Source organism: Onychostoma macrolepis, chromosome 11 (assembly GCF_012432095.1).
Source record: "Onychostoma macrolepis isolate SWU-2019 chromosome 11, ASM1243209v1, whole genome shotgun sequence".
NCBI lineage: Eukaryota > Metazoa > Chordata > Actinopteri > Cypriniformes > Cyprinidae > Onychostoma > Onychostoma macrolepis.
Window position 1 is genome coordinate 20614376 of NC_081165.1, and position 27044 is coordinate 20641419.

Here is a 27044-nt window from a genome sequence, read left to right on the forward strand (position 1 = left end):
TATTCATGTATTCATTAATTTAAAAAAAAAAAATCTTTTTATGAAATTCATATTTTTATTTAGCAAGGATGTATTAAACTGACCAAAGGTGACATTAAAGACATGTATAATTTCAAATAAATGTTGTTCTTGTGAACTTCCTATTTTTTTGTTAAACACTGCTAATAACAAGAAATGTTTCTTTAGCACTAAATAATTCAGCTTTACTGTAAAAGAAATATGTTAAAGTTACATTCAAATAGAAACCGTTCTTATATATATATATATATATAACATATATATATATATATATATATATATATATATATACTCCAATATTGCTGTTTTTACTGTATTTTCGATCAAATAAATGCAGCCTTGGCAAGCATAAACAATATTACAATATTATTAATTGATCCGAATGTAATCAAATTGTGCAAAAGTAACAAAAATAATCTGCATGGAAGAACATAGAAAATCTTTGATCTGTATATGCTGGGGAAAAAACATGTGACCCTGGATGTGAAAACCCAGCTAAGTTTTGTGTGTGTGTGTGTGTGTGTGTGTGTGTGATTTAGTACACAAATCTACATAAAATCATCCGTCATAAGGTAAAGAACATCCTGTGAAAATGTAACCTTGATCACTTTTATATTGACTGAGTAAGGCTATGTCAATGACTGAAAGCATGGTGAAATTAGTTGAAATCAAACTTTGATGCTTGTTAACTCATAATTAGATTTTGAGACTTTAGCCTGGTATTTCAGTCACACACACACACACACACACACACACACACACACACACACACACAAAGTGGTGCCAATGTAGGAGATTTAGGATTGAATCTGGTCTGTATCTACTGTGCTGTGTTAATAAAAAGGCAAAAATCTAATTATATATAAGCTTAAAAAAAAAAGAGCTTGTCTACACACATAAATAAGTTTAAATGGATTATACACTCTTTTACTTTGTGAAGAAAGGCTGAATCAACAGGACAATAATTGCAGCTTTGTTGGCTTGTCTGGCAATACACTATGTGTGTGCATGTGTATGTGTGAACATGAAAGTATTTGTGATGCATGTGTGTGCCTGTGTGAGCGTGTGTGTGTGTGTGTGTGTGTGTATGTTGTGATCCCTTGAGTTGAGGGGGGGCAATCATCTGGCCACAGTGCACAGGGGGAACAGAGCGCAGTAAACGGGTCTCCATGGCAACCCCCTCTGAGCCTGGCTCCGTCTAGAATGCCTGGGGTGAGGCTGAGGGTGTACGGACGCTGTGTCTTCATGTATGTTTGTGTATGTGTGTTTGCTGTGTCGGTGTATAGAGCTGTTCAACCTTCTTTCACATCAGTGTCTCAGGGGAGATGTCTGATGCATATTCGGCTCATGGCGTTGAAACATTCTTTGGAAGAAACGATAAGTGCTGTTAGCAAGCACGCCATCAATACAGGATCATGAAAAGCGGGTTTTACTGGGACTTGCTGTGTATTTGAAGGCTACAGCTACTGGGCACAGCATGTGAACTGTGAACTGCTGTTTAGTATCAGCAGCCGCCTGTGGCACAGCAGATGATATATATTCCTTTTCAATTTTTGTTACTGATTTATTTTTTTCAAGACATGAAACATTACTCTATCTATCTATCTATCTATCTATCTATCTATCTATCTATCTATCTATCTATCTATCTATCTATCTATCTATCTATCTATCTATCTATCTACTCACGTTACTGTTTAAAGGCTTGGGCCAGTAAGATTTTTTAATGTTTTTAAACAATGTCTTTTAAGCTCAACAAGGCTGCATTTATTTAATCAAAATACAGTAAAACAGTAATATTGCTAAATATTATTACAATAATATACATTAATTACATGTATAAATAATTACATTAATTATATAAATGCAATTTATTCCTGTTATAGCAAAGCTGAATTTTCAGAAGTCATTACTCCATTACTTCAGTGTCACATAATCTTTCAAAGATCCTTCTAATAGCAAAGAACAGCATAAATAAAAATAAAAGAACAGCGTTTTTTTAAACAAGACAAAAATCTTCTGTAACAATGTAAGGTTCCTGACTTTCATCTTTAAACAATTTATTACATCCTTGCTGAATACATGTATTTAAAATATATGTGTGCATGTGCATGTGCATGTGTGTATATATATATATATATATACACCCCCCATTAAATAAATAAATAAATAAAACCTTTTTTATTGGGAATGTCCTGCTAAATGACTAAATGTAAATGTAAATATAAGGTTTTTAAATAATTCTATTAATGCAGAATTTTTGGGGTAGGGTTTTGGTTTCAGTTTGTCTTTTATAGCTAGATAGCTAGGCAAAGTTTATAAAACATGAATGTAAATGTCCTCATAACAATCTGGCATCAGATCTTCTGCCTGGAACAGAACAGCTGTCTGATGACACTAATATGACCACAAGCTGTAAATGTATGTGTGGCAACAAATCTTGTTCTGCCACATACTGAGGAGTGTTTTAGAATGCTATTCAACCTGTTATTAATGTGCATGAGTCTTCTTACACACACGTTTCACATAGGCTTCCTCTCATTTGCTCAATGAGTCATCTTTATGTGACCATTTGCACACAGAAGAACAGCATTACTCTGTGTCTGGCACATATTTTCAACAGGTTACAATGCTCAAGGCCTGACATTATCATTTAATAATTATAAAGTCTCACTGATACTGGAACAATATTTCAATTCTAACAACAAGTCCCAGAAGAATGTGAGTAAATCATGATAGCAAGACAGAAAATGAAAATACCGTCTTATTAACTATTATGTTCTGTTGAGACAGGTTTTACTGCATTTGTGATTGGAGTTTTATGATCTGGCTGCATGAGTCTCATTTTAAAGTTTTATTATCTCAGATTAGCCATACCAGAGGATAAAACACAACTAAAAAATCTTTTACAATAATTATTTTTGGAATGTAAGTGCCATGTTCTGAATAATTAGAAAATTTGATGCGTCTTTCTTTTAAACAAGAATAAATAAAAGTTACACTGTTTACAATATGTATTTACAAATACAATACTCAAATGTCAGAAGTTGCTGTATCAGTGTTGCCAGAGAGTAAGCCATATATTTGTATTAATTTGCATGTTTGCAATTCATTGTATCAGTGCACAGTGCTGCTAGTATTAATAGTGCCAGAGGGTGGCAGTAGAAGAGCTTACATTTCTATATATACACTACATCAATATTTCATGATGCCTAATGTGAATGACTCTAAACACTACTTTGATTCCTCACATTTGAGCTTCAATCAAACACCAAACAAAAAAAACAAACAAAAAAAAACGGACCCTGTCTATGTGCCCCTGGTGCAGCAATCCTCTCTTGACATGATAACAGAGAATCAATATCAAAGTTGTGAAATGTCGAACTGCTGAACAATAAACAAAACCAAATAGAAGGATGCAGAAAGTAACATTTTGAGCATCTTTAGATCTTTATTCTAAGCTGTCTATTGCTAATTGAGTATGCTTTGAAAATCCTTAATACAAAATATTTGGCATATGTATTTAGTGTTAACGTAGCTGTGAGTGAATCACGTGTGTGATTGGCGAATACAGCCTGAACTTAAATACTAAGTAATACCACAAACATACAAACATACATTTGGCCTGCTAAATGTGATCAGAGGTTAACTTCAATGCATTAAAAGCCCACAACATGTGAACATGTGGTAAAGAAACCCTGATCTATATTACTGATTTATATCAGTAACACACTGAAAAAAAAATAAAACATGCAAAGTGCACACAGATACACACACACACACACACACACACACAGAGTAAAACGCTTCTCAGCAAAGCTCTCTGAGTTATGTAATCCACAGCGCCTAGAGCAACACTCCAGTGACACAATAGAGCGGAAACAGGACCAGTCACAAATAAGACCACTGCCTTCTTTACAAATCACAAAAGGTTTGTGTTCAAAGCATATATCAAAGAATGTGTACTAAAATATAACGTTATTAATAAAGAAAAACACATTTGACTTGATATGTCACACTTAAGCTGTGTTAAGTTTTTGCTTTAAGGTTTTATTTTTTTGTGGTGGCCATAAAAGAAAACAAGTTTAGTGTAAATGTATATTTAAATATTATAATGTACTGTTTATTTAACATTCCGTTTAACTGAATTCACTTATGAATGTAGACACTGTGAGTAATATAAGCAAGATAGATACATTACTGCCGGTACAAGAAAGTGGCGGTTTATAGAGTGAACGGCACACATTTTGAAAAACAGAGTGGGTCAGATACGATTTTTGACCACTTAATTTGACTTGAAATTTTCTTTAAAGTAAATTTAATTTCTCTTTACTATCTAGGCCCAACAATATACAAAAAGATAAACAATTATTAACCAAAACAGCACAAACTATTTTCATTCTCATTGCAAATGAAGCCGCATTTAATTTAGTCTTGGTCATTTTTTTCTTTGATCTTGTATGGTTTATTTTGAATAGTTTTTGGTGAAGAAGCCATTTGTTACACAACCTATCCGTGCTAGCATATGCATAATTTGGCTGCCAAATGACAGATGAATCAGAAGTGTGAATTTGATTGGACAGATATTCATAGCATTTTCTTTTTTCCTTGAGCACAGTTAATTGCACTTTTCTAAACTATGCACAATTATATGGTTAGTAGTATTTAGTATTGTGCCCCCACAACCCACCATCCACCTCCCCACCCCCGCTGTCCGTGACCCTTTTATAACAAATCTGCTACCTATTTTTGGGTCACAACCCACCAGCTAAGAGCATCTAAAGTCAAACGTTCTGCCTCCCAAGAACAAATGCAAAGTATGATACATGACCTACTGACAACAACCCTTTAATTTTCTTTTTTATCCCTTTAGGGGGTCAAGGCAGCATTCAGTCACTACAAACTACTGACGGAAAAGCAATCTGAACACTCAAATTCAAGCATAGGTCCAATGCTGAAATGCACATAATTTAAAAAGGCTTTCCAGCCCCTGAGCAGACCTGGAGGCTTACAACAGCAGCCTTTCTTTCCCTGTTGTTTTTTATTTTATTTTATTTTTTTATCTACTTCCTTTTTTCTCACTCAAACCCTCACAAGCACACATATGTGTTCTAATTAAAGAGATGTCTTAGGATCAGTCCCCATAGTTTTAAGGTGTCTGATCAAACAGGTACAGAAGGCATGTCTCTCAGCAGTTTCCCATCATTCTTTTGCTTTCCCAGACTCCCTCTCATCTATCCTCACACGGCTCTACCCCTGAGACCCAGCAGGTTTTTAGCATTACAGCAAGCTCTGGAGAAATGTGCGGCAAACGTGTGTGAATGAGAGAACTTGTTGATCTGAGCAACTGCGTATATTTAGTGGAAAGAGAGTGGATATGAGCATTTTTGTTTTGTGTGTGTATGTGTGTGTGTGTAAAGTTGGCTGTACACCATGCAATTATTTCTATCTTTTACATTTGTTGCTTGTCAGACTGTATGATATGACCTCAGTGAAATTGTGGGCAAAAGCCAAGGCTCATCAATTGTCTTGTATGGCAGGCTATGCAGTGCACATCTTTGCAGACTGTAGCCACGACTGATAGCATTGACTAGGCATTTTACAACATCAATCTCTCACTGTCACATTCTGACATTCGCATTTAATATGTATGGCACAAATCCAATCAAGCCCCTATTCTAATGTTTGGAATGTTTTATCTGAAAAAAAAAATATATATATAGAAAATAAGTTATTGAAATAAGTTTTGGGCTATGGGTGTAGGTTTTCTGCCTCAGAGTTAAAAAAAAAAAAAAAAAAGTAACTGTGAGATGATATGTTGTGGGAAAGTTTTGTGAATTGTGAGATGTAAAGACAAATTGTTTGATATGACAATTGTCTCACACTGTAACAATAAATTCAAAGTTGCAAGACAAAGTCAAAATTACAAGATATAAAGTTACTTTGTGAGATAAAAGTCACACTGTGAGATAAAAAATTTAAAGAAATAAAGTCAAAATTATGAGATATTAAGTCAGTTATTGCAACTGTGAGATATTTACAATTGCAAATTGCTGAAGTCGCAATGTGAGATATACTTTAAATTCAGTTATGAGAAAAAGTTGTGGAATAAAAGTCACTGTGTGAGATTAAAAATATATATCACATTCTGACATATAAAGTCAGTTATGAGAAACTTGCAATTGTGAGATGGTTGCAATCGAAAACTGTAATATGTTGTCATTTGTAAAGTCACATGGAGAAGTCGAAAAAGAGAAATGTAAAGTCACATTACGATATATAAATTTAGCTTTGCAAAAATTTGCAACTGCGGGATATAAAGTCAAATATACAGTAGTTCCACTGTGAGATATTAAGTCATTTATGAAAAACAAAGTTAAAATTGGAAAATATTTACAACTGTAAGCTCATGTCACATTGCGAAATATAAAGTTATTAGAAAATCTCAATTGTGAGATATAGTCAGATTAAAAGATATAAAATCACACTGTAAAATAAGTCCCACTGATATAAGTCAATTGCCAGAGACATAAAGTATATTACGATAATCGTAATTATGAGATACAGCCAAATTACAAGACAAAGTCACACTGTGAAATAAAATTTCACGTTGCGAGATTATAAGATTTACATTGTGAGATAACAGTCAATTATGTGAAGCAAAGTTGCAATTGTGTACAAAACAGTCAAATTGTGAAATATAAAGTCAAACAGTAAGACAAGATATAAGCTCAGTTATAAAAAAACAAAGTTTTGCAATTGCAAGATATAAAGTCATACTGTATACTTTGAAGTAGAAACAGTGTGAACTCGAGGTAATTTTGCAGCAAAATGATCATTTAAAGGGAACTTTCATTAACAAGAGATGTTGTTCTACGACAAAAGAAATAATTTACAATTCCAGAAATGTGACAGAAATCAGTGTGAGTGTAAGCTGACCAAATGAGTGGGTGAAGCATGTTCAGTGAAAAGTGTGAGAATTGTGTGTGTGGTGTTTCCTCTCTCTCTTACACTCGAATCAGTCTCCTCACACACAAACAAATATGACAAGTCTAGTTGAGTAATGCGATCAGCGTACGGTTTTCGTAAGTGTTGATTACATCCCCAGAATTGTTACTTCATAATGAAGCGTTAAAACTCACCACAAACAGAATGGGCCTACTGTGTACACAATAATAAGATCAACTGATCATGTAATGAGCTAAATAACACACACACACACACACACACAGCTTCGGCAAACAACATTTGAGATTACGTTCCTCCAGCTCTGAACGGTTCAGTGGGAATGTGCCTGTATGCATGAAGACAAGTAATCAAACCTAAACTGGTTTGTGTTGGTTAGTGTACATAGGCTGATTTAATTAGTCTGCAAGAGAATCATTTATTCCAGACAGCAGCTTTCAAGGCTGTTTATAAACTTTCTCAGTGCTTAAACTTCACTGAGAAGTGAAGCTGGATTCAATATAATGTTGACGCAAAGAACATACATAATGTTTGACAAGAAATTTCTTTGAGACCTACGTTGGTTTGGAGGCCTCTGCCTGGTCGGTCTGAAGTTTCTGTCCACCTTCCACCTCCATGGTGCAGTAAACAATCCGGTTTGGCGCTAAAGACTTTAGACCCTGTACCTCCATAATCACCACCTGTGGAAAAAAATAAGATGAAATCTATAGAGACGACTCAATTGTGAAAAAAACAAAAAAACAATTGTGACTGTTATCTAAACACACTGTTGATAACCCCAAAACCAACTTCAAGAAAGTAAAGGAGACAATGCCTTTTCTACAAATAAAATGACACCACAAAAATAAAACAAAACATTAATGTTGTGTGAAATATTGTCAAATAATGTATGAATCAATATTTTTTCAATTTTTCAGAGATCCTAAATTGCAGCGCTAGTGTGAGGTAAAAAAAAAAAAAAAACCTAAAGAATGACAATTTGATTGTATAATGCTTGTAAATGGTCTGCAAACCTGCATAAATTAATCAAAATGCATATTACAGACAAAATTGAAAACATCAAATTAGGATCAGGGTAAAAACTGATCTTTTGAGTCAAATCTATTTCGTGAATCAGTTCATCCAGTTCACAATTCTGAATAACTCATGTATGAATCAGACTGATTTAGTTAACAGCCCACTGGTAGAATTCCTTTAGTATTCCTATTATATTTTATGGTGCTTTTAAATATTTTTAAAGCTTGAAAGCTTCAGTCTACAATCTTTGTAATTGCATGGGGAAAAAAACGTATTCTGTATTCTCAATTTATTTTCCTTTGTAGAAAAAAGCCATTCTGGTTTGGAACAACATGAGGGTGAATAGACGATCACAGAATTTACATTTTTGGGTGAACTAATCCTTTGACATGTGAGATAAGTTAGAAGCACTTTTATCCAAACCCACACACAGCTGGCGTGCATGAGGACAGAGGATGTGAGATGTGTCAGATAAAGCCGTCATCACAAAGGTATCAGTGAAAGGGGAACGAGCTGTTAACACCCGACATACATCACAGTTTTATTGCCCCCTTCTTCAGGGAATATCTCCTCTCAGATAATGTCACTTGATTAAAGCTAGCTTTGTAGCAGGCTGTCAGTGCCACTCAGGATTTTCTGTCCGGTTTGTGCTTAGTAAGACTTGTCTACACACACACACAGACTTATCTGCTACTCACAAATTCAGAATTCTCCTGCCCTCTTTTAAACCCGCATGATGAACATAAGGTGGCATTTTCAATTTGTCTAATTGCTAATGCACCAACATGGTCTGTGATATTTGACGTTGATATGCAACATGCTGTAATGAGATATTCAAAGCAATGGCTGTGCAAATTAAATTTTCACCCGATAAAAGCAAGTACAGAAATCCTACGTCAAGCCAGTGATGAATGTCAAGACCATCACAGATCCAATTATTTTATTAGGACATTGTTGTGTGCTGATGATCAGATCAATTCCTATCAAATCACAAGCTACAACCAGATGGTGGTGAAAAGGAAAGTGCTCATAGAAATTCTATTTTCTTAAGTGTGGGCAATGTGATGTGGTATTCTGGAAAGCTTAGTGTTCTGAAGACAAATTCGTGTGAGAATTCAAAAGGCAATGTTTGATGCAATATTATTCAGAACACTGAAACTGCACAGGGTCAAAGCTGCAACATTTGAATTATGAACCAAGATCTTTAACCACTAGGTAAAAATTTTGAACACTGATCTTTCATGCAGGCTGCATTTTACTCTTAAACCCTATTCAGTTGGTCAACTTTGTGTTTCACAGGTGTACTTTGTGATTTTACTCATGTATGAATCAAATGTCTGTGTTTTTCACAAAAAAAGAAAAGAAAAGAAAAAAATAAAGAAAATTACTTAATTACCTAATTTGTTTTTCTCAGTGGTTCTTTGAGAATTCTAACAAATAAGAGAATAAGAATAAGAGCAGGCACAGCCATTTGAAAATTGAATGTGTCTGGCTTCCAGTGTCATCCACTTCCAGCTAATTTTAGATGTACTTGTTTTGCTGCTTGATATTGCAATATTGCACTGTCTTACCATATTATATTATATTATATTATATTATATTATATTATATTATATTATATTATATTATATTATATTATATTATATTATATTATTATTTAATGTCTTTTCTTAATTATGAACACACTGGTTTGTAGTGCAAACAGTTTTACCATTTACTGCACTTTGCTATTCTTCTTGTTACGTCCCTACAATGGCAAATTAACCGGAAGTCTCACACAGTCACAGAAAACGGCTTACTTCCATGTTGAAAAATAAGGTGGATAGTTATATTTAAATTTGGACAAAAAAAAAAGTAGTCAGCAAGGAGAGTTTGATCCCAGAAATGGCTCAAAGTGCCCCTCAGAGATGTTCAGAAAATGAATCTAACTCAAATGGTGGTTTAGAGTGTCAAGTGGATTTATATCCCAATGACAAAACACTAAGCAAGAAGAAGTACCTCCAGAGTGAAAGACAAAACTACGTCAGACTTGGAGAGCTGATTCTCGTCCTCTTGGCCCATGTCAATGATGGAAGTGTTATGGCCTCTCTTGAGCTTTTGCAGTTTGAACTCTCCTCCTTTAGACACCGGCATACTCTCCAGATTGGCCATCAGCAGGTTCACTGATGACTTCAGCTCCTCAATGTACATGGCCTCCATGTCCCTGGACACAAACTTGGGGAACCTGCCAGCCTATTCAGAGTGTTAAGGAAAGAAAAGCAATTATGACCAAGAGGGACAAAACGAGACTAGAATAGGTTCCTCTATAAGCCTAAAAAGTGCAGTATGCAACAGCTTCATGTATAACTGTTTGAGATTGGAACACGTACTTTGGTGAATTGATCAGCCATTTGGAGTCGTCCATCCAGCTCTCTTCTGATCTGGGCAGCCTGTTCATCAGGATTATCCAACTGTAAAAGACACACATTTTAATGCATTTACAAGTTACAAATAACTTTTCCTCCCTGTAACATGATCAACCATATCTGACCTTCACCATTACAATAAACAGTGCCAAAATTGATCAGTTCAACAAAAGGCAATCGTCAATATTCACATTCATTGTGTGTACATAAAGAATTGAATGTTCATAAAAGGGCATACAGATCAGAGCTGAACACAGCTGTAATTTCAAAACAGACTTTTTTTTTAAAAGAAATAGCTGCATTTATTCAGAGAAACAACTACATGTATACATGAGATACCAAGTGATAAGAGATCAATACTTGTTTTCAGAAAGTATCTTGATTTCTGATTTAATCATTTAATTTTATCTTTTGATTAGTTTTAATCATAAATCATTACATTTTGTTAGATGTACCATACCAACCGTGCCAAATAAACCTCAAGCAAACTGTATTCAATATTTAATGCCTGCATGTGGCTTTCTTCAAGCCTCCATCCAATACATTCACAGCTCTGTCCATCTGAAAGATCAGGACTGTTATTAGATTAGAGGCCAAAGTCCATCAGCAATTTGTCATCATGCCACTTGAGAAGGCAACTTCCGAATCATTTAAAAATGAAGCATGAACTTCTGTGCATATTTCACTCCCTATTCAGACAAGACAACTTTTTTACTGGAGAAAGCAATATCATGGATAGAGAACTTGTAATGGTTTGAATCGCAAGCAATGGTTTGAAGTTAAAAACATCTTAATGATTGATTTGTTTCTTACAGATACAAAGCTTTTGGCTTTACAAGATGTTGATGGACTCGAGTTGAGTGAATTAATTGTGGATTATTGTGGTGTTTTTATCAGCTGTTTGAATTCTGATTCTGACGGCACCTATTCACTGCAGAGGATCCACTGGTGAGCAAGCGAAGTAAATTTAAACTACATTTCTCAAAATCTGTTCCGATGAAGAAATAAACCCTTGGGTGGCCAGAGGGTAAAGAGTAAATTTTCATTTTTTTGGATGAACCATTCCTTTTATCTAACAGTGAACTCTCCAAGCCAGAAAAATCACCCTGGCTAAGAATAAGACAGACCTCAGTGTTTCTTTAATTAGCTATTTTTGTACTGCCATCACTCAATGCCCAACCTAATAATGAAACTGTTAGCTGGAGGCCTGAATGTTTAAATACCTTGTTGCAAAAATCAAACAGCATGTCACTTTTTATCCTACAAACTTATCAGTTTATGGCCAAGGGATGCATCTTTAAATACCCAGTATGTTCTATACTAAAGGGTTCTGAACTAATGGTGAGTTCAGAGCCTTACGGGGGAAGAATTGGCCAGTCAGTTGTATGGTTGGGTGGAGGACCATCTGGACAGGCTATGGCCATGGTGTCCCCGTTCCTGACTCCAGCTGGGCTAAATTCAGTACTCAAATAGCTACTAACACCTACACCCTTCCATGAGGATTCCTACATGCAAATGAACGCACACACACCACTGCACTTGCAACATACAGATTGCTCACACAAAACAATGAGTGCGTATAACTGTGCAGGCATACACAATTAAAACACATGCTCACATCACACACGCATGAATTCATGAATTCAAGTTCTGTCCCACACATACAGTATATGAACACACACTCACATGCATCATGCCAATGTGTGGGCGTTTTCATAATGAAATGCTTAATGTTACTGCATAATAACAGGATGGGAGTCCAAGACACAGATTAAGCATCATCCCCATCCAAGATCAAAAATACTTTCCACAGAGAATGCACCTGTGTCCAGCAATTTCAGGTTTATTAGATGATGAAGTCATGTTGTTCCAAACCTGATTTTCTATTGTTTCTTAATGAAAGAAAATATTTTGAAGTCAATGGGGCCCTAATAATGACATTAATAAAATCTGGCACATCTTATAGTTGATTCTGCAACAAAGCCAGTTTCAACACAGAAATAACAAAGCAGTATATATATATATATATATATATATATACTCTACAATAAAAACGGTTCTTCAGAAATCATTCTAACATGCTAATTTCTTTCTGTTTTTCAGGATTCTTTAATAACCAGAAAGTTTAAAATAACTACAAATAGAAATCTTTTACATTATAAATATTATTTATAATGTCATTTGCTGAATAAAAGTGTTAATTCCTTAAAGAAATAACCCTAAACTTAAAAAGTAGTGCATTTGCTTTCAAGAAAATTGCTAACTTTAAAACACTAGTCTAACTGCTTACAAAACTATTTTATTAAGACACAATGCCAAAAACCCCACAAATTTTAGCATATCCAGCAATCTTTTCTAAGCCCTTATATTAACAGCCTGATAACTTTTAATTGAAATTAAAAACACCCATTGTCATCCGTATGGAATGTGCAATAGATTATGGAAACCCAAAAGGGACAAGGTCTACATTTTAAAATAAGCACACTTTCACATAAACACAACACACAACTTTGATCTTTGGCAACGTTAGTGGAACATTTTTAGTTATAGCTCAATTAATATGTAGAAATTTACTTCTGAAAAAACACACTTAGTAAATGCAAGATTTATTGTCAAATATATTCCATTACAATATGTAATCAAAAGTCTAGCCTAGCATTAAACAGAACTGCCTTGACCACCACCCAATGATACTACTTTCCCTAAATGGCATTTTTGAGTCTGGTCACAAACATTCTAACAGTGAAATTAGCTTTTCAAGCTGAGACCAAGCAGCACAGCATGCATGGTTCTTCTCCTGCTGCTGGTAGACTGAACCAGTCAATGCTAAAGATGAATCAGCGTTCAGTCTTTCTCACACATGCCTCACATCTCAGCTGCCTCTCTCATTGTGTAGACATCGCAAAGACAAACCAGCTAACATAAAAGAACCTACCACCACTGTCATTTAACTGCTCTGTGAGGCTTTTGATTAGTTCTTAATTTATTTATCTGCTCTGGCTTTGAGCCAGAATGTAAACCAGATGAATGGCATTGCTGTAAGCAAACAACCGTTCTATCGCGACACCTTAGATAACCTTGGAACCAGATTGAGAGAGGCTATTATCAAGTCAATGGAACTTGATAAAATGTAAAAGATGGGTTTTGCCAAACAAGGCCTTCAGATGAACAACAATAAACAAATAACCCGGTGTGCCATGACACATCCTAACTTTGTTGAGATTTTCATGCACCAGCAAGGGAGCAATCCATGATGTCATTGCCTGATGATAATCAGATTTGGTGCAAACAAGACATGTGTAATTAAATTAATGTGCCTAATCTAAGCCAGCCAAGGCAGAGAGATTGTCTGGCCAGTGCGTGTGTGCGTATGTGTGTGTGAGTAGAAGGTGAGTCCAACAAAACAGAGTCAGACAGTGTCAAGAAGGACAACAGTTTCTCAAACATTAAAAGAATAATTTGCCACAATATTGACATTCTGTCCGTATTTACTCATCCTCATGTTATTCCAAACTAATAAGATATGTTTCCTTGATATTCTGTCCCCCTGCAGATTGACATCCCCAGACCACAAGAGGAATTTGCTTACAAAGTCTGTTCCAAAACAGATAACCTTCATATTTTAAGATAATTAAAACAGCGTTATCTATTTTGCCAAAGCAGCAAACCCCACCCCACAGCCAATTTCATTGGTCAATAGACCCTTACCAAAAACCCGCCCTCCTTTTGTTACTGTTGCTATGTCCGACAAACAATGCCGTTCTCACACAGTAAAAATTACATTGTGGAGCAAAGAGAAAGGACAGAGCAGGTTATTTCTGGTATGAAACAAATAACAAATTTTGTCATTTTTTAAGAAATTCAAACAATAAATACCATTTTGTGGCTCTTTAATGTGTCGTGACAGATCACTGTATTGCCTCAGTTCAAGCAGCACACGTGAACCGATCATCTTTTCATATTTACTTCACATTTCATATTTATGTGTTTTTACCATTTTTAAAAAAATATTTCCATATAGCTTAAATTATTTGTTTATTTTTTATTTTATTTATTACATTTTTAGTATGTTTAGTAACTTAAACTTATATATTGCAGATAGTTGCAAAGGCAACATTTTTAACTTTGTTTTTAAAGTTTTTTTAAGTTTAGGATATTGTATTTCAGCTTTATTTCAATTACCGAAAACTATTTTTAATAAATTTAGTCGACAATAACAACACTGGTCTCCTGTCAAGAAATGTGAAAAATCATGGACGAATCTGATCGTGACAAACAGTAATGCTGTCTATCAAGATGCGCTATCAAAGCTAAGTTAAGGTTAGAGCTGAGGTTAGGGTTATGAGTTTACATTAGGTTCAATGTTGTGTATGCAATCAGCACTTTGATTGACAAGACTAATGAATATGTTCAGAATCGGTTGCAAAGCGGAGTTTGCACTTAATTGGTTGGGGGGGGGGGGTCATGTATATGTAACAAGTAAGGCTAATTGGTTAGCAAAATGCTAACAGAATAACCAGCTAGCAGCATGCTAAAATGGCCTAATGTTTAGCTTGTGAGGTACCTGAAAATAAAACAGAATGACAAATGACTATTTATAGCTTCCATTGTAGGTTATAATAAGATCTGACATACTGGTAAAATTTAAAACATTGTTGACGATTATTACATAAAAGCGTCAAGCTAGGCTATTGTCATCAGTGTACCATAGTATTGCTAGAGTATTTTGTAGCATTTGCTTCAATCTACCAGTAGAGCACACTGACAACACAGTCCCTCTCTCCAGGGATAAAAAAACAAACTAAAATGACCTGCTATGCACTCAGAACATTCAAGAGTGCTTCTTAAACTGTGGTCGTTAAATATTTAGTCTGTTTGGTGAAGTTAGTTCTTCTGGGACGGAGGCAACTCAGTGGAACGCTGATTAGCGTAGGTGTAACGGTGGTTAGCATCCAACACCACATGATGGAGGCGTACAAAACTAGCAGGGGGTGAACTTTAATGCTAGACATCTGATTTCATGTTTTTTCTGATTTCAAGGCACAATGTTACACCCACAATAGCTGTGTAAAATTAAAGCAAAGTCATACAGCGTTTTATTGTAAACATCTCTGCAACTGCAATCTTTCACAAACTGAAGGAAAAAGTGCAACTTCCACCACTAGGCAGTGAAAGTCCAGGTTAGTTTTTACCTTTATCATGTAAAGAAAATGGACAGAACAGCAATAGGGGAAAAGTCAAATCAGTGGAAAATTTTATTGAATCAATATTCCAATTTCAGCAAGCTTTTGAGGGCAGGGCGATCGTCTAAGACAGGGTCACGAGTTTAATCACCATTACAGACTGAGAAAAATCAACACAGGAAGAAAAGCAGAGGACAGAACACTATCAAGATTTCTAACGGCAGAGCGAATTATTCTAGCTATAGGAAAAAACATGGTCTGATTGCCCAGGGCTCTGCTCCTGATCAATAGTGAGGAGATGGGTAATAAGAGGTGATCCATGCTGGTACTGAGCACAGGCAGGGAGAATGTGGATTTTGACTAGCCAAGCTCTACTTTGATGAAAGAGGGGGAAATGGCTGCCATCCTCATATCAAAAATGCATGTGATGAATCCATGCATGAAGACAATTGCAGAAGCGTGGATTAATGCAAGAGGAATAAGACTATGGGCAAGAAAGTGCATTATACACACAGGTGCACAGAGTCTCTTGTAATACAGCCCTGTCTAAATGATTTTTTGAAGCAGTCTATTGTTACCTTCACATCCATATCTCTGTTTACTTTTTAGTTTATGACAATGTTGTATTGTGCATTTCAGCATATACTATATATATATAGTGTATATACTATTTACTTTTACCAATGATAGCGTGTCCTATGTGAACCCTACAACATTTCTTAAAAATATGGGATAATAATACATTTTTACAGTCTGTGTAATCAAAGGCCACAATTCAGAAGCATTACTATAAAACAAGTGCAGCATCTACCACCTGGGAGATACATACAGTACCTTAGCTATACGGTATGAATATATATGAAATATTTCAACTAAGACCCCTGAAATAATTACAGAGGATTTACAGTATAGAGGGTGAAAGGAGAAATGTTATTTATTATAAAAATCCATTCCTACCGATTTGACACATATTTATGAAAATAATACCACTGTACCAACAAGGCATGTATTTATTTTTTATTTTTTAAATAATTTTATTGTTTATTCATTATTCTTCATTTTAATGGATCATTTATTCTGGCATTTATAGCTTTAAAAATCAGATTTTAAAAAAGGTATGAATTATTTATACTTGTATGTAGCTTGTATTATGATATGGCACTAATGAGATACACAATACCGTTCAAATGTTTGGAGCTGGTACTTTTACAAAAATTATTTGTGGGAAAAAATTAATAATACTGTAAAATATTATTACAATTTAAAATGACAGTTTTCAATTTTAATATACTGTATGTAAATTATTCCTGTGATTGCAAAGCTGAATTTTCAGCAGCCATTATGCAGTTCAGTGCCATGAGCCTTCAGAAATTATTCTAATATGCTGATTTGGTGCTTACGCTGCTTAATATTTTTTGTGGAAACCTTTTTTTGTTTGTTTGTTTTTGTCTTTGTCATTTTTGATCAATTTAATATATCCTTGCTGAATAAAAATAATAGTTCTTTACTGAACCCAACCTTTTGAACAATAGTGTAATTTATTTTAATAGTTTAATCTTTTTTATTCTCGGATAACTGGATCATTTGTTATAAATGAATGATTTATTCTGGCATTAATAGCCAAATTGAATTATTCAAAAATGTTTTTATTGTAGCATTTTTTCATGTCGTAATACAGACGCTGCTGGGGAAAAAAATAATCACTTATAATAAAAACTTTTGCAAGATGGTTGAAAGCTTGTCAGTGATGGTGAAAAACGCTCACTGATGGAGGCTTTGGCACAACAAATCCACATATAATCCCTGTCGGCTACGCAGCTTACCTGGCACTTTTTAATATTGCAAGTATTTACTGTAGTTCTGTCATGGTGACTAGCCAATTCAATCCCATTATTCTGGACACAGATTTCAGCTGGCAAGTGTGCAGATAACACACTCTGAACGATCTCTCTCAGTTAATTACGCTTTACCACTGCAATCAACACAGGAGTGGCAGCTTGTTAAGATACAGAAAGAGAGACAGCGAGCAGACAGACCCATCTTTATGCAAATGAGCGAGAATGTACAGACATGGGTGGGAAAAACACACAGAACCTGTCCAGCACATAATCAAGATAACTAATTATTTACTAGATCTGTAAATAATTTCTTTTTATGAGCTTTTTTATGGGAGTTCTTGGTTCAATTAATAAAACCATTATAGTCTCACATGATCCCATAATCCTGCCTGAAGTAAACATGTATTTGCGGGTCGCAAAATATAGATGACTGAATGTGTCAGAGTGCAAGAAAGCAAAGGCTGTGCTGCTTTCATGTCAGCTCTATTATGTCATTATTGTACATTTCACCTAATAGACCCTGCTGACCAGTCTTCTTGTAGCTACAGCAAATGACTGCCATGGTCAACAGGGGCCTTTTCCAAAATGGAACTCTAACCATTTAATGGTTACTCGCAGTGTCAGTGTAAGTTTCTGAAAGGAAGTTAAACCTCAGGTGGGCATTGAAGTTTCAATAAGCCCAGAGTAATACACTGCATTTATGAATTCATGTTTATCAAGAGTGTCTTGCAGCTGCCTATTAAATATCTAGCTGAGAAACAGTATGAACTGCCATTACTGGATTGAAAGGCTCCGTCATTCATGTCTGATATATAACTACAATGCAATCAGAAGGCCTAAAACTACTGGTACTGTATATATTTAAAAACAGCAATGGCAATGGCCTAGTTAGCCCTTGCCATATCTACACCATCTGGGTACTAAAAGCATAATTTTCATTTCCTTTTGTTATTGCAATTTTAATTGAAGCACTAAAATTACTTTAACTAAAATTGAAATAAAACTAAATTTAAATCCATGTAAAAAAAAAAAATGACAAAAGCACATAACAAAATTACCAAAACTTAAACTAAAATTAAATATAAAAACAAAAAGCTAATTCAAAATATGAATTCATACTACAATAATACAGTAATATATAAATAATACTAAAATAACACTGGTGCACTCACTCAATCCTTAAAGCTGCAGTCCGTAAGTTTTGCCTCTTTGTCGCCATCTCTGTTTGAAAACCCGGAATTGCAGCCGTGTGCGGAATTATCTTAATGCATGGGGTCGTGTGTCGGCACGGCTCAACGCAGATGAATCTAATGTTCTGAAGATTAAGTGTGGCAGTCAGTCACTGCACCAGTGTGGATATTTACTGTAGCCTACTTCGCAATCACAGATTCTAGCCTACGTCTTGGAATGTGTGACCCAAATAAGAATTTTCACAGTATATTGCCATCTGAACAAGTAACAAGTCTGCCACATTTGTTTTGACCAACTGAGGAAAAAAGCATTACCATATATCTCGCTACCAATGGTGATTAAATCTAAAGATCGGTTAGCTCATATCACATCAAACCGTGCAAATTATTATTATTGTTATACTTTATTCTCAAACTATTAATGTTAACAACATCAGCCTTGCTTGACTATGAGTATAGTGTGTATTAGCGTGTAGATTTCAATTTCTGTACAGTCTAATCTAATTGTCATGCCACTCGAATTTCTTATTAAGAAATTATTTTAACCCAAAAAGCAAATTATGCTCCTTTCGAACTGGTTTTCTTTAAAATACAAATCATGTGTAATCCCAGGCTATCTGTAATCAGAAGCACATTTAAAACTGGAATATACTTTAATTTCATTCACACGTGTTTCATAAACACATAATACTTTCTGGATTACAATCCGCCATCAAAATTATACATTTAATTATTCTAGCTGCTGTGAGAAAAGGCTATAAATGATCTGTCACCTGCAGGATCCTCACATGCGATAGCCTAGTAGCCGGGAAAACTTCTTTATGTTTACAGACGTGACGTAATGACGCAGTGCCATGCTCGAATTTCCCACGAAAACCTACCCGTACCACTCAAATTAGAAAACATTATTATAAGCTAACCGTTGTGAATCGGGCTAAAGTAAGGTGATAGTTTTGAACACTGGCTGGTTATGTACTTTCTCAAATATTGATTTCGGATCATTTTTAACCAAAAAAAGTTACGGACTGCAGCTTTAACTATGTTTTTTTAAACACCGATAACTCAGGTGATTGACACTGAGAAAAAGAGAGGGTGGGGGAAGGACAGAGAAAGAAGTAATTATAAGGTTACAGTCTGTAATGTATTCAAAGGGAAGAACAGCTGATGGGCAAGAGAGTGTTTAAATGCTCTGCGTGTTTACGATCTCCATGACAACTACCTCAGATCAGACAAGGGCACTGAGGTGATTTCTGTCAAACAACAAGCGCCTTTAAACGCACAGACCCTCAGCACTGCATAGTCACACTGCGGACATCAAAAACACGCACCACAAAGCGCGCACTCACATCATGGGCGCAAAGGGATTCTGCAGAGCACGACACAAACACATACATGGTCTTTATTTTCAGAGCTTTCAAAGCTCATTGTGTTATCTGCATTTCAGAGAATACAGATAGCGCAACGGTTTGATGAGAGTAAATGAGTGGCAACAGCTGTCCTCGCTGCACCCTACCAACGTCTGCTCAAAAAGGCTTTGATAAAGCTTTGTAGCTGTTTAGCCATTTCTGTGTTGACTTTTAGTTATACGGAGAGTGTCTCCGTCATGAATACATTCAAGTAGGGACGCCATTTGTTGAAGTGCATGTGCGCGTGTGTAGAACCATTGCTGATTTGTTATCAGTTTGTGTTCGCTAACAGCAATCAACCAGAGCGCACACATCCCGGTCAAGTCACCTTGCTGCTCCTCTTGTATTTGCTATTCATGCCAATTACTTCAGATTGGGCTTTCATTATCCAAGCCAGGAAGACAACATTTCATTCAACAGAATATTGCTTCCTACATCAGGACGCCCACACCAAAATGCATATCCTGGGCGAATGGCTGAAATCCATTTGTTCTAGTTATAGTCATGATTGCAGGGTAAAATGCATTTGTTAATCAATATGTACCGTCGAAATGAGAATGAGTGAAGGAAGGAGTGAAGAGGAAAGAGTAAAAGACTGTAGGACAGCAGTGAGCTCTTTTGTTGAGATTCCCAGTGTGGCATCGGTGTCACGACTGACATGGAGCTGAAGAAGGTTCCTGCTGTGTTCTGTGAGGTGGATGCATCATCCTATGACTGCGCCCTCACCAGGGGACATCATTAATGGATTTGATCCAACGTGTGAGGAGACCAGCGTCAAGCTACCGCTTTGTATTTGCTGTTAAGACATCTGTCTAGTCTAATTTTAATTGATTGTTGTTGTTTTTTGTGAATTACATTTTTGAGTGAACTTGTGTTGAAAAATTTGCTGAATATATTTACTATCCAGTGCAAAGGTCATCTCGTCTCAATCAGAAGAGAAATATCCAATCAAGCAATGTTTTCAATCAAAAACAAATATATCAGTGGGTTTTGATGTGAGAGGACAATAAGGGATAGACTTCTTCACCGGAGAAAATGTAATTATGGATTATGGACTATTTTGGTCATAAGCACGCAGCTTTTTTACAGCACAGGATGTTAATTTATGGACTGTCGTGTGGATTACCGTGATGTTTTTATCAGCTGTTTGGACTCTTATGCTGATGGCACCCAATCACTGCAGAGGATCTGCAGAGTAATTTCTCTAAATTTGTTCCAATGAAGAAACAAACTCATGTACATCTTTGATGACACGGGGTGAATCAATTTTTAGCAAATTTTCATTTTTAGATTAACTATTCCTTTAAAATGCACAGCTCATGGAACTAGACAATAGCCAAAGATATTACATTTTCAATCAATTTAAATGACATTTAATTTTAATTAATGACATTACGTTTTTATTTGAATTAATTAAAAATGTGAATAATTTTTTTATATATATATAATTAATTATAAATTTAGCTGCAAAATTAACACCTCTAATAATTATATACAGTATAATTAACCTCACAACAGTTGCAAGAGAGTGGCTAAAGTGACAGAGTGAGTTACGGGCCCCAAATTAATAGGTTCTTGATTTCCACTTATTGACTGATCCGTTTTCCAGAATTTTCTATCGGATTTAATTGCCTGTCAGTTATTTGCCATCCACAGCCGGTATCTTGAAATGCCCTCAGGAAAGAGTCGATAGATTGGATTAAACTCCTACTACCCAGGAGACAGCCAATGTACTGAATGCTGTTATACACATAGACACACGCACACACAGCTGTTTAACACAGACTCTGCCTATCAACAAGATTTAATTTAAAAAGCAGGAAGGGGCTTGGAAGTCCCGGTGGAAAAACAGAAATAATGACTTGCTGTGAAAAATAAAAGACTTAAGCACCCTGCATAAACTAGCAGTGAGAATGACACAGAGACGAAGCTAAAGAAAGAGACAAATATGCCAGCGTTTGTAACCACAGGACCGGGGTGATGCCGAGATTTGAGGTAAGACCTGGTTGGCGTGTCCGCCATTGCTATGGTTACAGGGATATTACCATTCCTACACAGTAAGTAGGATTCATGAGGCTAACAGAAAGATAATCAAAATGGCACACACTCAAAAGGCCCCGCTTGGCTCCAGTGTGAACACAGACTCAGATTCAAAATGATGAATAGCAGACTCCTACACTGACATCCTCCGGATTCGGCGATTTTGTTTTCCCACTGGTCACAAACCCCACAATTGCCCAAAATCTGCAGCAGCCTTCATGAAATTCTGTATGAAGGTGTTTCCTATTCTTATCCCAATTCAAGTACACAAATCCATAAAACACAGAGGGGTCCAAAAAGACCTAATTATTATTATCATTATTATTATTTAATACAATGTCAAAATATTTTTAAGGTCAAGTGTCTTATTGCAGGTTCATATTTCTCCATTTTACGCCGTTACTTACTTATTTATCTATTTATTTAATTTAAGTTTTTTTCAAGTATAAATCAGATATTGTATCTCATTTTTTCAATGTCATTTTTGTCATTGTGCAATGCAAGATGTGTGGAATTTGGGGCAGCATATAAACCATAAGCTTTCCACCCAAAACGTGTTTATTTTTTCGTTCATATAACCATGGGCAAGGGTCTAGGTCTGTTCCAAAATTTAGTGAGCCACTCACAATTGATTAAAATAAGAGTTTAGCATTAGCACATTGCTAATCTTGTCAGGCAAGAGAGAAGTTGCTCAAGAGACATTTCTTCTTATTATGAACATTTAAAACAGTTGTGCTGCTTAATATTTTTTTGGAAAACATGATAAATTTTTTCAGTATTCTTTGAAGAATACAAAGTTTGAAAGAACAGCATTCATTTGAAATAGAAATCTTTTGTAACATGTCTCATACTTGCTTAATTAAAGTATTTTCTATTTTTAGTAAAACTTACTGACCCCAAAGTATGTTTATTTTTTCTCACCTTTCCCACTATTTTGTATTTATTATTTTACTAATTACGTTGCATACTGTACCATTTGGAACGATCTTAAAATACTGCATGGACAACTCACTAAATTTTGGAGCAGAGCTCATGATTACACTCTACAAATGTGACAGTCGAACGCTCCTCTGCTTTCCTTTAATTGTTTCTCTTTTTCTGTCTATTTTATTGTTCTGGAACCCACTCATTGTCGTTCTTCCATCTACAGCCACTACTGTTCTCCACTATTCTCTTCATTTATTCTTTCTACACCATTTCTTGTTGCCTGAAGCAGAGTCAATGATTCACTATCCATGCTATTGTCAGTGTAAATAGCTTTTCAACAAACTCGCACTTTGCTGGTTTCCATTCATTTCACTTACCACAAACAGGAAATGACCACAACCCATAGGGCCTAGGATGACATCACCTTCTGAATTCATATCATTCTGCAGTGTCTTTTGAAATGATCCACTGTGAAGGATGTCAAGTCAATGTGGGCGGTACTCTGGGTTTTGTTTGACTTGTGTACATTTCTGCAGCTGGTCTAATGAAAGCTCTTCTAACTGAAGCATAATTTGCAAACTCACACCTCCTCAGCAAAGGCACTGTTGCTTTTCCTCAGCCTGCTGCAGGAATCTTGACAGGGTTTTTTTCTGGTCCATGCAGATGCTTTCTAGACCAATTTCAAGCAATTTGAAATAACACATAATTATGCTTGCTCTCAAGCCAACTCTCGCAAAGCTCTTTGGGTTTAGTCATCTTCCTCCAAAAAAAGAAAAGCATGATAAAAATCAGATTACAGAGCCAAAACCAGACTCAGATCATCACATGTATCTCTATATTGTCATGTACTAGAAACAAGTGTGCGCTTCCCTGACAATGAACAGACTAAATGAATAAATGTCCCCTCCTTACCTGACAAGCATTATACAGCAGCTGGTGCTCAAACTTCTTAATGCCAAGAATCTGTTGGAACATCTCATACAGCTGGTCCTTGCTGAGAATGAGCTCGGAGGCAGCGCTGGCTGTCATGCGCTGCTGGTGTTTGCGTGGGTCTTCTTCTCCCCTGTAGATGGTGTCAAACTTGGCTATCCACGAACTGAGGACAGTCTCCTTGCTCAAACCGTCGATCTCAGGCAGGCTGCGGACTCGCTTCTCGATGTGCTTCTTGAAGACCTCACGAGAGTCACTGGCTGAGCAGCCGCCGCTTTGGACCATACGGGACACACGGTCACTTTTAAGGAACACCTGTGATCAGACATAAATCTTGTCACAGTAACAAATATGCACTACTGGTTAACAGTTTGGAATAGCCTCATGTTGGATGACAACAACATTCAGGCCCTTCCAGAACTCCCAGCTACCCTCAAGCACATCAAAGTTCGCAATAACCAGCTGAGGAGTTCAGACATGCTGCATGGGGTTGGTAAGATTTTTAAGCATTATTTGATGAATAGAAAGTTCTTGTTGTAAAATTATGTTTACTCAATTTAATGCATCCTTACTAAGTTAATTGTTAAATTATTAATTTCTTTCACACATACACACACACACACTTATGCTATATATTTTGCCTCCACGTCGTGCATTCAAATCGTTTAATGCACAGCTAGCCGTTGATTATCCCTTACATATATTATACACACACTGCGGGGCCATTGAATGCTTGAATCTGACTGGCTGACAAACGTTCCAAGGTGTGCAATTATTTTCGGGGAAACGCACGGTGAACGTAGTTCCAGGTAGCTCTTGACCGCATTACATGTCCATATCACTTCGCCAAATTATTTGAGTTATTTCAAAGGTCCTTACAGCCTAAAACAGCAAAATAACCAAAACCCACATCGACACTAACCAAACAAATAAATATAGTAAACAAAAAGATAAAAACGACAGATCATGTCCATGTTTTTGCCAGAAAAAAAATTACGTTTTATTATGTACAGAAAGCACATACTCTATCTCTCCTGCTCTCACTCCCTCACAGACACATATAGTTTGCACACACGTTAACATACGTGCTAATGTTGTTAGCACTATTCTGATGAATTTATCAATAATATAGTTTAACAACTTAAAAACTACGACTTCTCACAAGCGAGGTAACAACAACGGCGCTGTTCCTGAAGAAAATGAACAAAGTTTCACTATAACTAGAGACATTGCTGCCGAACACTTTTGAGAGAATTCTTATCATCCAATAAAAGGTTAGATTTTTGTGATTTCTTTTTAAATAAAAGATCAAAAGGGTTAACAATGCAGATTAATTTTCACAGCCTTCTTTGATCATATTTACCAAGGGTGCCGATATTTTTGGCCATGACTGCATATAGATGTATGTATGTGTGTGTATGTATATATATATATATATATACAAGTGCATCTCAATAAATTAGAATGTTGTGGAAAAGTTCATTTATTTCAGTAATTCAACTCAAATTGTGAAACTCGTGTATCAAATAAATTCAATGCACACAGATTGAAGTAGTTTAAGTCTATGGTTCTTTTAATTGTGATGATTTTGGCTCACATTTAACAAAGACCCACCAATTCCCGATCTCAACAAATTAGAATACTTCATAAGACCAATAAAAAAAAACATTTTTAATGAATTGTTGGCCTTCCGGAAAGTATGTTCATTTACTGTATATGTACTCAATACTTGGTAGGGGCTCCTTTTGCTTTAATTACTGCCTCAATTCGGCGTGGCATGGAGGTGAACAGTTTGTGGCACTGCTGAGGTGGTATGGAAGCCCAGGTTTCTTTGGCAGTGGCCTTCAGCTCATCTGCATTTTTTGGTCTCTTGTTTCTCATTTTCCTCTTGACAATACCCCATAGATTCTCTATGGCATAGGTCACTAACAGGTGGACCGCGGTCCGGGTCCGGGTCCGGACCCAGAAGCCGTCCCATCTGGACCCGGACCTACATATCTAGCTTCTATTTCAACTGGCGCAGCTTTTGTAGTCTTTACGGTAGCGGACTCCGGTCCGAATCCGTGAAGGCTTTTGACATAATGAAATAAACACCAAACGCTAATTTCTAGTACATCAAATTTATATCTAGCAGATCAAGGTCAGCTCTAGAGCCGTTTGGGTGCGCTCGTGCGTGCAGTGATGAGAGCAGAGAGCTGCCCGCTGCGCGCAGACAGATGAAACTTTCAGTGGGTGAAAAGCAATGGCATTTTCAAAAATTAGGAAAGTTGACGGGTCCTTAAAAATCTTAAATGTTACAAGTCTTAATTATGATTTCAGGAGGTGTTAAATGTGGGGACTGAAAGACAAGAATTGCGCTATTCTTTGAATAAATATGAGCGCTGCACGTTTCAAAGTCATCTGCTTCGCTGCTTTGTGGAGTCTGTCTCTTGGGCTTTGTGTACTGCCATTCCCAAAGCGCCACCTGCTGGAAGAGAATGATTTTCCATTTTCAATCAGCCCGTACAGTCTGCTGTTGTCAAAGGCCAATGTGAAAATCAATCCATGTTTTTAAGCAAACACGCAAAGTTGTAAATGTGAACTGGTGGATCAACAAGAAGATGTGTTATAAAATGTAAACAATTAAGGCAATAAAATATATTTATACAGTATGTTATTTAATTAATATAATACTTGATTGTTTTTGTGAAAACCTGCATCTGAACAGTAAATCGTGCTTTTTACAGTCATTTAATTTTTTATTTATTTTTATTTTTTTGTGCAGGTCTTAAAAAAAAAGGTCTTTAAAAGTCTTGAATTTAAGCTTAAATATCCTGCAGATACCCTGGCCTGGCAAAAACCATCGATTGTTTTTTATATATAATTGTTCGGACCTCGGCTGGTGGGGAGGGTTCATTACTGGACCTCGAGCCGTTTTAGTTGAAGACCCCTGCTCTATGGGGTTCAGGTCTGGTGAGTTTGCTGGCCAGTCAAGCACACCAACACCATGGTCATTTAACCAACTTTTGGTGCTTTTGGCAGTGTGGGCAGGTGCCAAATCCTGCTGGAAAATGAAATCAGCATCTTTAAAAAGCTGGTCAGCAGAAGGAAGCATGAAGTGCTCCAATTTCTTGGTAAACGGGTG

General features: G+C 36.1%; 1 protein-coding gene across 18 annotated transcripts in view; it reads right to left on the reverse strand.

The window, feature by feature from the left end:
• The window catches only part of cadpsa (Ca2+-dependent activator protein for secretion a), a 110666-nt gene that overhangs the window by 60167 nt on the left and 23455 nt on the right, over nucleotides 1-27044 (reverse strand). For all 18 annotated transcript variants that reach the window (XM_058791923.1, XM_058791922.1, XM_058791924.1 and 15 more), the window contains exons 4-7: nucleotides 23903-24235; nucleotides 10371-10451; nucleotides 10000-10233; nucleotides 7543-7664 (exon numbers count right to left, since the gene is read on the reverse strand). In XM_058791923.1, coding sequence (XP_058647906.1) covers nucleotides 7543-7664; nucleotides 10000-10233; nucleotides 10371-10451; nucleotides 23903-24235 — 770 coding nt within the window. The remainder of the gene's footprint in view (nucleotides 1-7542; nucleotides 7665-9999; nucleotides 10234-10370; nucleotides 10452-23902; nucleotides 24236-27044) is intronic.